We start from the raw sequence: 15,603 nt of genomic DNA on the forward strand, positions 1-15,603 counted from the left end.
ACTAGGATTAAATGTCAGGAATTGTGAAAAACTGAGTTTAAATGTATTTACCTAAGGTGTATGTAAACTTCCGACTTCAACTGTAGATGCAGGTAGCCTATAGCCCTTGATAGGCCTAAATCTTATTTCAGATAGTCTACAGTAGCCTAGGCAAAATGTGAACCGAACAACTTAGCAGCTTGCTTAGTTCAAATTGACACACCAGTCACAGAATTAAATGTTTACAATATGTACTGTCTATATACTTGTCAACAACAGCCAGTGTTTATTGTTGTATAATGTATTTTACCTATAGCCTAATCTGACTACTGTTACTGTCAATCTAATGTGTTCTAACAACTGATCGCAATTGCAATAGAGCTTTGATCATTTCCAATTTAATTAACTGGGTGGTTCAAGCCCTGAATTTTAATTGGCTGACAGCCATGGTACATCAGACCATCATTTTTACTGCTCTGATTAAGTTGGTAACCAGTTTATAATAGAAATAAGGCACTTTGGGGGTTTGTGGTATATTGCCAATATACCACGGCTAAGGGCTGTGTCCAGGCACTCTGTGTTGCGTCGTGGTAAGAACAGCCTTTAACCATGGTATATTGGCCATATACCACACCTCCTCGGACGTTATTGCTTAAATAACACACGGCTCCAACAATACATTGAAGTTATAGGCTATTTATTAAATCCGTTTGCCAGCTACAGGTAGGCTACACAAGTGATTTGCAATGACTTCAGTGAAATAGTATTGTCAACATATTTATTGTATCAAATAGTAGCCTACAGTAACCTACAATGGTATGGAAATGAATAGGCTACTTAATGGCCAACAGATGCAAACGTTTCATTCTCTACATTTAATGTCAGTTTCATTGAGGCCTTTTCCCCCATAACTTACATATCAAAATTCCACTCGTGCAGCCCAAGACCCAAGAACTGAACATGCGTAAAAGAAAAATTAAAAACACTTACAGTAGCTTGATACCGTTTTCCATAAGCAAAGTCGACATTAGATTAGAATAGATTTTAAACACCTCCGACTTAATTTATCTAATGCGCTCTATTATGCGCTCTTTTTTCCAGTGTTTTGCTGCAGTTATTTATTTATGCGCATCAGTTCTTAGCGTGTTAATGTTTTATGGAAAAGAGGTTGGTGGGGATGAAAAAAATTCGTCATTATGACAAAAATATTTATAACTGGGTATAAATTTGTCATAGTGGTCAGAACAAGCTAAGGACGTGGGCAGAGCCAAGCATTAGCGTGTTTGAGCATCCATCTGCATATTTCCGTTAGGGAACGACTACTCTGAAGTGTGGGTGTGTAATAACAATTCGCCGTTGTGCATCTTCTAAATAACGCAATTACAAAAAAAATATAAGAAGAAGAACATTTTGGAAAGGCAAAGTCTACAAAACTTAGTGCACTCTGTTCATAACAGATTCTCGTTTTGGGAACAGAAAACTGTATTGAGTTAAAAAAAAAAAAATGTTTCATCGATGAGAACATATGCTGAATGTCGGCCAAAATCCTTTTTCTCCCATATTTGGTAGTGAGGGAAAACGCCAAGCGGATACTTCACATTTTATACATCCACTGAAACGTCTCATTGTTATATCTGTAGTAAAAAAAACATGTCACTACATTGGTTGTTGGTTCTGCTCTGACCTCTCACTCACGTGACTCAGCTCGCTGCAGTGCTTTCTCAACACACACCCCTCTGCCCCCCCACCACCACCTATTTTTTTTTAAAGAGAAATGCCATGGCAGCCACGGTGTAACATACCGTACAGTACCAGTCAAAAGTTTGGACACACCTACTCATTCCAGGGTTTTTCTTTATTTGTACTATTTTATATATTGTTGAATAATAGTGAAGACATCAAAACTATTAAATAACACACATGGAATCATGTAGTAACCCAAAAAAGTGTTAAACAAATCAAAATATTTTTTAGATTCTTCAAAGTAGCTACCCTTTGTCTTGAAGACAGCTTTGCACACTCTTGGTATTCTCTCAACCAGCTTCATGAGGTAGTCACCTGGAATGCATTTCAATTAACAGGTGTGCATTGTTAAAAGTTAATTTGTGGAATTTCTTAATGCGTTTTAGCCAATCAGTTGTGTTGTGACAAGGTAGGAGTGATATACAGAAGATTTAAAAAATGTATCACTGCCCCAATACTGTTGGAGCTCACTGTAGGTATTCCTCTTGTCGAGGTAGGATAGGGCAGTGTACAGTGCTACGGCGACTGTGTTGTTTGTGGATCTGTTGAGGCGGTATGTAAATTGTAGTGGGTGTCGGGTAAGGTGGAGGTTATATGGCCCTTGACTAGCCTCTCAAAACACTTCATGATGACAGAGGTGAGTGCTACGGAGCGATAGGCATTTAGTTCAGTTACAGGAACAATGGTGGACATCTTTAAGCAGGTGGGGACAACAGAGAGGGAGCGGTTGAATATGTCACTAAATACTCCAGCCAGCTGGTCTGCGCATATTCTGAAGACACAGTTTCGCATGCCGTCCAGGCCAGTAGCCTTGCAAGGGTTAACACTTTGAAAGTCCTACTCTCCTTGGCTGAAGAGATCGGGAGACGGCAGGCCTCGTGAGCAGAAGGGTTCATGGCGGCGGCTCTGTGTTGTTTTCTTAGAAGCTGGTGTAGAAGGTGTTTAGCTTGTCTGGGAGTACCTCGTGTCTAACCCATTGAATTGCGACTCCACTTTGTCCCTGTCTTTTTGCCTCTTTTAATTGACTTACAGAGGTCATAGCTGGTCTGTTGGTACTCTTCCATGTTCCCAGTCACCTTACTGTGGTTAATGGCGGTGGTTCAGGCTTTCAGTTTTTGCGAGAATACTGGCATCTTATCAAAACATTTTTGGGGTTTGGGTATGTTCTAATCGTCACTGTAGAAACAACATCCTCTATTTACTTCCTGATGAGCCCAGTGACAAAGTCAGTGTAGTCGTAAATGTTATTCCCAGAGGTGATCCGAAACATCCCCCATTTCCAGAAGATCATGTCTGTTATAGGAAATTATACCATAAATGTTATCATAAATATATTTTTCGTTCAGTGTATAAATATAGTGTGTGACATGATCGGAATGAACCTGCTCGCTGAATGACAACGGTGAACCTCCGGCTCTCTAGTCTGCCTAAAAGGGGAGATTGACGTCCATCTGATCTGTTTGAGTGCATACTATGGGTTTCCTTTGATTACGTTACTGATGAAGCTTTTTTCTCCATTTCCAGTACTCATTTGTCATACTTACAATTATTTTTTATCTTCACTTTTACTTATTTTTTTTTTGCTCTTTTGCACACCAGTATTTAAACCAATATTTATACTTGCACATCCTCATCTGCACATCTATCACTCCAGTGTTAATTGCTAAATTGTAATTACTTTGCCACTATGGCCTATTTATTGCCTTACCTCCTTACTTAATTTGCACACACTGTATACAGATTTTCTATTGTGTTATTGACTGAAAGTTTGTTTATCCCATGTGTAACTCTGTGTTGTTGTTTTTGTCGCACTGCTTTGCTTTATCTTGGCCAGGTCGCAGTTGTAAATGAGAACTTGTTCTCAACTGGCCTACCTGGTTAAATAAAGGTGAAATAAATAAATACCTTAATAGAAAATGACTCAAGTAAAAGTCACCCAGTAAAATACAAATTGAGTATCTGGTTTTAAATATACTTAAGTACAGTGGTGGAAAAAAAGGACCCAGTTGTCATACTTGAGTAAAAGTTAAAAAATAAATGCTATACATCAAATTCCTTATATTAAGCAAACCAGACAGCACTCCAACACTTAGACATAATTTACCAACACAGTATTCAGTGGCAGTAGCGATGACAATTGATAATTGCATGAATTGGACATTAATTCCGTCCTGCCCGAGCAATTGAAATGTAACGAGTACTTTTTGGTGTCAGGGAAAATGTATAAGAGTAAAAAGTACATGTATAGTGTAAGGTATTCGGACACCACTTCAAATTAGTGGATTCGGCTATTTCAGCCACACCCGTTGCTGACAGGTGCATACAATCGAGCACACAGCCATGCAATCTACATAGACAAATATTGGCAGTAGAATGGCCTTACTGAAGAGCTCAGTGACTTTCAACGTGGCACCGTCATAGGATGCCCCATTTTCCAACAAGTCAGTTTGTCAAATTTCTGCCCTGCTAGAGCTGCCCCCGGTCAACTGTAAGTGCTGTTATTGTGAAGTGGAAACATCTAAGAGCAACAATTAGTGCATAAAATCTGTCTGTACTCGGTTGCAACACTCACTACCGAGTTCCAAACTGCCTCTGGAAGCAACGTCAGCACAAAAACTGTTCGTCCGGATCACCATGAGCAATGCCAAGAGTTGGCTGGAGTGAGTCTCCACCATTGCACTCTGCAGCATTGGAAAACGCGTTCTCTGTAGTGATGAATCGTGCTTAATAACCTCTACGGGATCGGTGTCCCCCCCGCAGGATGGTTGAGCTAACGTAGGCTAATGTGATTAGCATGCGGTTGTAAGTAACAAAAACAAATCCCAGGACATAGACATATCTGATATTGGCAGAAAGCTTCCATTCTTGTTAATCTAACTGCACTGTCCAATTTACAGTAGCTATTATAGTGAAAGAATACCATGCTATTGTTTGAGGAGAGTGCACAATTATGAACTTCAAAATGTATTCATAAACCAATTAGGCACATTTGGGCAGTCTTGATACATTTTGAACAGAAATGCAATGGTTCATTGGATCAGGCTAAAACTTTGCACATACACTGCTGTCACCTAGTGGCCAAAATCTAAATTGCGCATGTGCTGGAATAATACATTTATAGCCTTTCTCTTCCATTTCAAAGATGGTACAAAAAAAAACGTTTTTTTTCTTTGTATTATGTTTTACCAGATCTAATGTGTTATATTCTCCTACAATCATTTTACATTTCAACAAACTTCAAAGTGTTTCCTTTCATATGGTAGGTCCTGCGCTACAGGCAGTTAGAAGTGGGTATGTCATTTTAGGCAAAAACTGAAAAAAAGGTCCGACCCTTTTAACTATCTGGCAGTCCGACAGACGAATCTGGGTTTGGCGGATGCCAGGAGAATGCTACCTGCCCGAATGCATAGTGCCAACTGTAAAGTTTGGTGGAGGAGAAATAATGGTCTTGGGCTATTTTCCATGGTTCAGTTCTTAATGCTACAGCATACAATGACATTCTAGACTATTCTGTGCTTCCAACTTTGTGGCAACAGTTTGGGGAAGGCCCTTTCCTGTTTCAGCACGCAAAGCGAGGTCCATACAGTAATGGTTTGACGAGATGATTGGTGTGGAAGAACTTGACTGGCCTGCACAGAGCCCTGACCTCAACCCCATCGAACACCTTTGGGATGAATTGTACCGCCGATTGCAAGCCATGCCTAATCGCCCAACATCAGTGCCCGACTTTACTAATGCTCTTATGGCTGAATGGAAGCAAGTCCCCGCAGCAATGTTCCAACATCTAGTGGAAAGCCTTCTCATAAGAGTGGAGGCTGTTGTAGCCAACTCCATATTAATGCCCGTGATTTTGGAATGAGATGTTCGACGATCCGGTGTCCACATACCTTTGGTCATGTAGTATATTTTCTTTAGGAATGTAGTGGTGTAAAACTTGTCAAAAAAATATAAATAGTAAAGTACAGATATCCTACTTTAAAGTATTTTTACCACAGTCCCTTTCCAGACATGGCCTGCCGAGACGACATCACCAAGACAATGACTACCTGGTCGTAACCGTAGAGACGACGAACGTTCCATTACTACAACCATGGGCTGTAGCTGTACATTTGGTTTTAGCAGGCCTGTCAATGTCTCTGTGTTGGATCATTCTTCAATTACACTGGGATTTGGGCATTTTGGCATTTTGGAAAGAAATTATGTTCATTTTCCTATATTTGTTTTTATCTCAATGTATTTGGGTACATTTTCCCATTCTTTATAAACTAATATGGTAGCCCTGACATGCTATGTCGTTATCTTAGGTCTCGCTTGTCGTGATGTGTGTTTTTGTTCTATATTTTTATTTCATTTTTAATCTCAGCCCCCGTACCCGCAGGGGAGGCCTTTTGCCTTTTGGTAGGCCGTCATTGTAAAAAATAATTTGTTCTTAACTGACTTCCTGGATAAATAAAGGTTATATAAAAATAACTATATATAATTTCTACCATTTTGCTAACATTAGTTATTATCGCCACCAGTAGGAGTAGCAGGGCTTGAAACTAACTTCTTTGTCCACCACCCACTGTGGCCACACTAAGATATTTTACCAGCCAATATGTTTTTGCCATATAAAAACTAAACAAATGGATGGGCATGACTTGAGTCTTTTAACCAAAATATCACAGATTAGACAAAATATGGGTCATGGCTAGAAGCTTTTGTCAGAATAGACTTTTCGTAGCAGGTTTAGGAAAATGTTTTTTATTTAATTTTTATTTTATCAGGGAGTAATACTGAGACGAAGGTATTTTTAACAGATCCCTGATTTACAGAAATTACAGTAAATACACACATCAAAATATAAATGCAAGCAGAAAGAAAAACACGGTCATAGAAAACAAACATATTCATCAGTAATAAGGTCCACAATCAGGTTTCATAATTGCCCTAGAGGCACCAAAGCATAAAAATGTAAGAACATTTTGAAGATTGTTCCACAAATAAGTTGTAAGAAAAGCTGATTTATCTAACTCAGTACAGGCCAAAGGAATTTCCAGAGGTAACCATCCCTGAGACTGTGGGTGGTAACTCCTACATTTTTCTGTGCACAGACTTGACGCTTTGCGAAAGTAGAAAATGGCATTGTTTAGAAGGAGTGCAAGGTTGAGTTTTGCACACATGTACTTCACAGAGGAGGAGTTCCCTCACGGAAATATGCAAATACATGCAACAACGTGCTAATAGGATCTCGCTAGCTCGTTCTTGTCTTTGCCCACTATGCTTCATTTGCTCCCACTGTAAACGACACAGATGAATTATCTTGGATTAGTTATAAACATATTTTGATATATCTGACTTGTAGCCTCAAACATTGAAAAACAACCTAGCTTGTGAACAAAACAATGGAAATAGTCAAGAAACACAAGGACAAAGTCTCACTTTGTAGACGTTCAGCAAATTAGACCATTTGTATGCCTGTGTGCAGCGCTTCTAAAAATGTGCGCTCAGCTCCCCAGCCAGGCAGTGTTGCTGCTTGTCATGACAGGATTAATAGTTCTTTATGTGATTAGCGTTAGCTACCAGCTCTGAAATAAAATGACAAACACTTTGAAAACAGCTACTGCAGGATTTATTTTTGCTATAAATGTGCTCATACTTGACTTCGAACTATTTTGTATTCTAAAATGCGAAGAGGTAATACCACTGATGGTTAAAAAAAACGAGATATTTTTGGGCGGGTAAATTAGGATTTTCTGAAATGGAGGCCACAAATGCTCAAATCAAAAAGGTCATCATTCCTTCATTTACTACACTGCGTGCACAATTATTAGGCAAGTGAGTATTCTGATCTTATCATTGTTTCTATTCACATTTTCGAACTCCAAACCATATAAACTTGAATGCTTATTGGATTTAATCATTTTCAGGTGATATGTATTTGTATATGTATTTGTGTAATGAGGGAGGGTGTCGTTCTGCCCTTGAACAGGCAGTTAACCCAGAATTTGATCTTAACTGACTTGCCTAGTTAAATAAAGGAAAAAATAAAACACTGAAAAGCCAAACATGTAAAATGCCTTTCAGACGGATACGACACGATTTAAATAGCTAAACTATTTAGGGGTTGACCACCCGACATTCAACAATTTTGTTGCAAATAGTCAACTGGGGCGCAAAAAACGCATGGGGAAGAAAAGGCGCAAATTAACAGCAAAAGACTTGAGAAGAATTAAACGTCAAACTACCAGGAACCCATTATCCTCCAGTGCCACCGTATTCCAGAACTGGTCAAGAAGACTGAAACAAGACCACCACTGAATAAGATTCACAAGTTGAAGCGTCAAGATTGGGCAAAGAAATACCTGAAGACAGATTTTTCAAAGGTTTTATGGACAGATGAAATGAAAGTGACTCTTGATGGACCAAATGGATGGGCCCGTAGCTGGATCAGTAATGGACACAGGGAACCACGTTGAGTCAGGTGCCAGCAAGGTGAAGGAGGGGTATGAGGTAGTTGGACCTTTTCGGGTTGAAGATGGACTGAAACTCAACTCCCAAACCTACTGCCAGTTTCTGGAAGATTCTTTCGTCAAACAGTGGTACAGGAAGAAGTCCTCAGCATTCTAGAAGGCCATGATCTTTATGCAGGACAATGCTCCATCACATGCATCCAAGTACTCCACTGCTTGGCTAGCCAGCAAGGGCCTCAAAGATGCCTGAATAATGACCTGGCCCCCTTCCTCACCTGACTTAAATCCTATTCAGAACTTGTGGGCCCTTCTCCAAACGTGAGATTTACATTGATGGAAGACCTTTTTGAACAGCATTTGGGAGGCTGTGGTTGCTGCTTCAGTGAAAATTGATCGTGAACAGATCAAGAATCTGACAGACTCCATGGATGGAAGGCTCATGGCAGTTATTGAAAATAAGGGTGGCTATATTGGTCACTGAATACTTTTGAAAGGTCAAAAATGTTATATAATTGTCATTTTGTGTTACTTATCTGTTACACTTTCTCTAAAAATTGAGAATAAACAAGTGAGTTGAGAGAAATTATTTTTGTAATTTAGTTGCCTAATAATTCTGCACACTAATAGTTCCCTAATAATTGTGCTCACTTATATATTTCCCTGAGAAAAACAAAACTCACTTTTCCTTTGTTAAACATTCAGGTTTGAGGTTCAATAACATTTTGGATTGACTGAGAGCATTGTGTTTGTTCAACAATAAAATTAATCCCGAGGAATACACAATTTGCCTAATAATTGTGCACGCAGTGTAAAGTGATATGATTAATCATTTTGCTCTCAATGTTATTTCTCTTCATTTAAATAGAGTGACACTGGATTTAGACATACCTATATTAAGGAATATTATTAGCCAATCATACCCTTTTAGTAAGTCCTAAATGTGAGGACCCTATGGCTGTTCGCCGCTGGAGAGAATGCTCAAGGTCCTTGTATATCATCAACGAGGGATTTTGAAGGCGGTAACACCAATGACAAAACTGAGGGACACACATATTAGTAAAAAAAAAAAAAAAAGGTATTTAATTAGCCTTTGTTTTTATTGATTTATACAATAGATTAAATATTTTTTGTTCACTTTCTAGGATTCAAATAAATTAGATATGTCTAAATCCCCAAAATATGACACTTAAACTCTACGCATCACTAAGTAAGCCAATTTGCTTACCCTGAGTGCTTTAATCAACGTTTTCCAGTATAAATGACTTGCATTATGTTTTATCATTTAATTTTAACGTGTTTTTCGTGGTTACAATAGCAAGGGACACAAATGCCAGAACAACCCTGTTTATTGGATTTGTTGTTATTTACCAGTAAGCAGTTCAAGAGAAAAGAAAAATGAGATTAAAGCGGTTATCTCTGTCTGCCCCTGGTCTGTGTTTATGGTTTTGGGATCTTAAAGAACCATGGGTATTGACAAAATACGCATTCGGCCAGGGAGAAAGTCTCTGCGCTGAAGGCAAAGAACCTGGTCAGAGACAGGAGGGCCTTCACCTCATACTTCCTGAGCCGGGCGGTCATCCTCGGCCTTTGTCATGGGCTGTCTCAATGAACTAGGCAAGTTCTTAACTGACTTGCCTAGTTAAATAAAGGTTAAATATTTTATTTTTGAAAACACATTATGGAATGTAATCTCTCCTGTTCAACCCAAAGGTCATTGCTATTCAGTACAATAGCCTATTAAACATAAGTAGGCTATGAAATACAATGTAAAATCAAAAAGAGGGAACTGCATGAGAGGTAGATATGCTTGGTAGGAGGTGGGTAAAAAAAAGACGTCCTCTCCCACAATCGGCGTGCGTTTTCGTTTCAGTTTTTACGGTAGTATTTACATTACAAAAAACTCAGGAAGTGGCCAAAGATCACAGAAACTAGTCCGACGGAAAGGAAATAAAGGGAAAATCTCAATTGTATCCTCCTCGCGTCCTCTCTTCGTATCCTTCTCAAAATCCATTGGAGGAGAAAGTCAGAGCGGCGGGACCTCTGACTTTCTCATCCAATTGGTTTTGAGAAGGATACGACGAGAGAGAACACGAGGAGGATACGATTGAGATCTTCCCATTTTTTTTTTCTTCCAAAAAGCCGCAGAGGCCACTATGGAAAGACTGTATAGTGTGGCATACCACCCGCTCTTACTTCAAGCACAGTTCAGCGGCGGCTGTGCGTGTTGCAGCACCTCCTGGAAGATCCCCTATTGGCTCTTTCTTGGGGAATGCGCTTGTTTTGACAACTCATTTGATTGTTGGATGTGGTTTGAGAGGACGCCACGGACTGCAGGTTAAACCGTAGAATTCGTAACAGTTTCTACATTTTGCAACATATGCAAATCGGATTAATCTTGGTAGGCTAAACATAGGAATTGAGTTTATAAACGCGCGTTCCTTTAAAAAAAAGGGGGGGGAATTGACTGGATTGAAATGACCATGTCCGAGGAGAAGAATTCGGGGTGTCGGGGGAAAGAGGAAGAGAGCGAGGATGAGAGTGAAATCTTGGAAGAAAGCCCTTGCGGTCGCTGGCAGAAGCGAAAGGAACAGGTACTGTATTTCTCAGATAATTGTTCAATTCGTGGATGACACATGCGCAATGTACAGCTTGTTTTTAGTTCGCCAATGAATGCCGAACTCTTCAGTTGCGCAATAAGGGTCACGTTCAGGTGGCTACAATGTTGCAGATGAAATTATTATGTCATCTCTATACATTTCTCTGTTCCACTAGCCTTACATGACAGCGAAACATGTCCTTTCTGCTAAATATATTTATGTTGTAATGCCTGAAATGTTGTAGCTAGCTTAAAACAAAAACAAAATCTTAACATTCAAACAAATATGATTTTTTTTCTTTTGGCTGTTTTCAAGAAACTTAGAGAAACGTATAGCCATTGACATAACAAAATATGACATTGTATTATAAAATATGTCTAGAACGCCTTACAAACAGTCCATCTAATTTTGTTAAGATCTCCCTTCTTAAGACATTGTTTGGGATGCACAGAATATAGGATTATTATATTAAATTGATTATTTATTTGAAGATCTGTTGATCTATGGAGAACATGTGTACCTCAAACACACCATGTCTTTAAAGGGGAAATCCTCACCCCGCTTCTGTTTTGGTAAATAGCTAAAGGATGGGGCTGAAGAAATGTAACATCTCAAATTAATTGACAAAGCTATGGATGCAAAGACTGAGATAGTTTTAACCTTGTTTTGAGGCTATACATTTTTTAATACAAAAAATATATATATAAATAAAAAATAAATAAATATATATATGACACTTAAACTCTACGCATCACTAAGTAAGCCAATTTGCTTACCCTGAGTGCTTTAATATATAATATATATATTTTTTGAAATTGTGTTATATGTGTGTGTGTGTGTATGTATATATATATATATATATATATATTGTTTTACCAAGGATGGAGCAAAACATGCTTAGTTTGGGCTCTGATGGGATATGACGTTACTAAACAGGATTTTCATTACTATTGAAGAATCTTAAATTGCCCTTTTCCCTTGATTTGTTGTTCATTAAGTTCAAAAAGTTTGACATTGTCATCCTCCTTTGAGAGTAGCACGTTCTTGACCGGCTCGATAGTTTTAAATTAGGCTATTGGGTGTTGAAGTGCCAATCGAACAGCAGTAAATATTACAGATTGCACTTTTTTTTTTTCCTTTTTTTTTTACGCTTCAGAGACGTTAGCGTCATGAGCTTCTCTTCTTTTTTTCTTGTACGGCTAACGTAGCAGTGCTGGTCTGCAGTGATTGGGAATCATTTAGGCCTGGCTGTGTAGATGAGGGTGGCAGGTAGCCTAGCGGTTAAGCGCGTTGGGCCAGTAAGGTTGCTGGTTCGAACCCCTGAGCTGGCAAGGTGGAAAAATCTGCTGTTCAAGGGCAGTTAACCCCCCCCACAACACCTGCTCCCCGGTTGTCGATGACATGGACGTCGCTTTTTAAGGCAGCACCCATCCCCGCACCTCTCTGATTCAGACGTGGCAGGCCCATTTCGGTTGAATGCGTTCAGTTGTGCAACTGACTTGATAACTTTCCCCCTGACAGACTATGGCAGCATAGGGGTTAGGTGTGAGACTGGGGTTTGGCAAATGAGGTACCTGTGACTGGGTGATGAAGTGTGGTATATACGTAGACAGACACTTCACTGTGAAATCCAATAACTATGATTGAAGTACTATCAGGGGCCCTAGCATACCACATATAGGTGTCGCGCAGTCATCGACATTGGGCGACGGGGGCGTAGCCATAGTATAGGCCTCCGTTGCAAAAGAATTGTCCAACTTTAGAGAGAGCTGATGAGCTGCAGGTTTTCGTTCTTCCTTCAATGTTTTTTTTTTTTTAACATTCAGCATTGGTCCTTTAGGCTTACTCGGTGCTCTGACAATTGAACAAAGTCATGGTCATACCAATATAGGCAAATACAGTCAATCAAATTACCATGTGGTGGGTAACTTTTTACACAATGCAATCTACACAAGGCTTCTGAGTTTGTTCGCCCATTGCATTCTCTAGATGTATGTTTAAAAAAAAGTTTACAAACTTATCATGTTTAAACATGTCTGATAATGGGGGGTGACTGGGTCAGACAACCTCCAACTCGGCACCTATGATACCATACTAGTCCGTTCTCCTGCCATTAAAGTCTGTGTGAAGGTGTGCTGATGACACTGTTTCCCCTGTGTACTTGTATGTGTGTGTCAAGGGGCTTTAGGGCAGGGTGTGTCGTGTTAGAACGAGCCATTCGTACAAAGAGGCTGAAAGCCAGGCTTGTTTGCAGAGTTTTTCCACTCAATATGTTTAGTGCCGTCGCTCTGAGGAATGCCTGTTAGATTTTTATGAGGAGGCTTGAAAGGCACCACCTCTGTGGTTTCTAGGAGATGGCGAGTATGAGGAAAGTGCAATGAATGTATCCTGGTGGAAACAACAGATTACCAACATTAGCCTTTTCTCTTTTGCTTTCATGGGCAGTGTGTTTCCATCTTTCGTCCAGGCATGAAACCCCAGTTTGTATTTCATAAAATGTCTGTTCTCTATGTAGGTATACCTTTTACAGTGCTGGTTGGAGTACTGTTCTCCTGCTAGGACCCAGTATGATTAAGACTTTACATAGAAAAGGCCTAATAATCAATGTCTATTTCTATTGTAAACTTCACATACTAGTTTTTTTTAAGTATACCTCCCTAGCCCTTGGCAGTATACCTCCCTAGCCCTTGGCAGTATACCTCCCTAGCCCTTGGCAGTATACCTCCCTAGCCCTTGGCAGTATACCTCCCTAGCCCTTGGCAGTATACCTCCCTAGCCCTTGGCAGTATACCTCCCTAGCCCTTGGCAGTATACCTCCCTAGCCCTTGGCAGTATACCTCCCTAGCCCTTGGCAGTATACCTCCCTAGCCCTTGGCAGTATACCTCCCTAGCCCTTGGCAGTATACCTCCCTAGCCCTTGGCAGTATACCTCCCTAGCCCTTGGCAGTATACCTCCCTAGCCCTTGGCAGTATACCTCCCTAGCCCTTGGCAGTATACCTCCCTAGCCCTTGGCAGTATACCTCCCTAGCCCTTGGCAGTATACCTCCCTAGCCCTTGGCAGTATACCTCCCTAGCCCTTGGCAGTATACCTCCCTAGCCCTTGGCAGTATACCTCCCTAGCCCTTGGCAGTATACCTCCCTAGCCCTTGGCAGTATACCTCCCTAGCCCTTGGCAGTATACCTCCCTAGCCCTTGGCAGTATACCTCCCTAGCCCTTGGCAGTATACCTCCCTAGCCCTCCTTTTGTCAACCTTGACAAGGGTTCAGCATTGGTCAGATTTGAATGACAAATCCAACACAATAAAAGACTGCAATTATGTTATTTATTATAATAAATGACTGCAATTATCTGTTAGCCTATTCTCTTTTCCACATATTTTGACATACTGTTTCCAGAGACTTTGCGCTATAGAGGGGTCGGCAAATTACCATGGCAATGAGTTCTTTTTTTAATTAGAAATGTTAACTTTTTTTTTTTAGCTATCTACAAAGCTTACAGTTTAGACAACCGGTCAGTGTCCTATAGGGTACCCTGCAATTAAATGAATGATTGAGTGTTGTATACTGTGACTCTGGAAGGTACTGACTGACACGACATCACAGGAAACCCCACATTCCTCTGCCAATGTATAGCTGTAACTGTCTATAAGACAGTCTCCTACAGAACAGGAAGCCTATATACACAGTTCTATTTTTGTTTTTAGATCTGTCATCCAGAGTTGGTACATTGGATGATATATGAACTCTGTGTGTGTATGTATGTGTGTATATATATGTATGTGTTTTATATATATATATATTACATTTGGCACACACAGCTGATGCATAGAACATTTTACTTTTGCTGATGTTTCCAAATGCATTCAATAATTCAGGCAGATGCTGTCATCATTAGCATCTGAGTCAACAGAAAGCACCACATTGGCACAATAGAAATCATTGTTGGTAGAATGACGGCAAACGCGCAGCGTCACAAGACTACCATTTAGCTGGCGGATCTGATCTCGGACCGGATGGAGGGATGTCTGGCTGGGCTGGGGCGAATTAAATGAGAGTAGATGAAACCTTTGGGAAAATCCTGCTGTGATCATTTTCCAGCACATTGGCTTGTTGAGGCCATCTCTCTGTTCACATTTGACGTGGGTGTTCAGAGTAAATTCATATAACTTTTCAAATGGTTAGTGTACACAAGTTTTTCCAACTGAGATTTTATTTTTCTTAATCCCCTCAAATGTGGACTCTATTGAAATTTAAGCGACATATAGACTGATCCAGACTCTTAAACTGGCACACACTCGCTCCCTTAGTCTAATCTTCCCTTTTGGCAGTCGATCAGCAGAGCAAGCCCCATTTGCCGAGTCATAGCTGTGGAAAAAAATGACAAAAGCATGAGTTATGTCTGGAGATAACCTTCAACTTTCCATCAGGAAAGCCCTTGTGCTTGTGCTGTAACCTTTGTAGTGGACTCTAGGCTTACTGATTTGAGGAAGACTGGAATAGATGCAGTACTGTAAGCAACATTCTATCATCTGCAGGTTCTACCGTATAGGGGATACACATTTATGGGGAGCATTTTCATTTATTTGGGGAAAAGTTAAGCTTTTTGTGAACAGAACATCACTACTTGGGAAATACAATGGGACCTTTTTAAGAGAGGTGAACATGTCAGGAATGAAGTCATTTGGATCACCTGAAACGTTAGGTAAATTCACTTCAAAACTGCATTTTATTGAAAAAAAATTATTGTGTATTTACCAACAAGCTGTCTTAATGCAGAATTAGACATTTCAAAGTGTTTTTGTTGCTACCGCTGCTCTGTATTATTCAATTT

At 40.0% G+C, this 15,603-nt stretch overlaps 1 protein-coding gene across 2 annotated transcripts in view; it reads left to right on the forward strand.

Annotated features, from left to right (window-relative positions):
• The first annotated feature begins 10,226 nt into the window (after window positions 1-10,226).
• The window catches only part of LOC106597174 (nuclear receptor-binding protein 2), a 56,168-nt gene continuing 50,791 nt past the window's right edge, over window positions 10,227-15,603 (forward strand). The window contains exon 1 of one of the 2 annotated variants that reach the window (XM_014188406.2): window positions 10,227-10,765. In XM_014188406.2, coding sequence (XP_014043881.1) covers window positions 10,649-10,765 — 117 coding nt within the window. In that variant the 5' untranslated portion in view covers window positions 10,227-10,648. The remainder of the gene's footprint in view (window positions 10,766-15,603) is intronic. The other variant, XM_014188402.2, reaches the window with a different exon arrangement.

This window comes from Salmo salar, chromosome ssa03 (assembly GCF_905237065.1).
Source record: "Salmo salar chromosome ssa03, Ssal_v3.1, whole genome shotgun sequence".
Classification (NCBI taxonomy): Eukaryota; Metazoa; Chordata; class Actinopteri; order Salmoniformes; family Salmonidae; genus Salmo; species Salmo salar.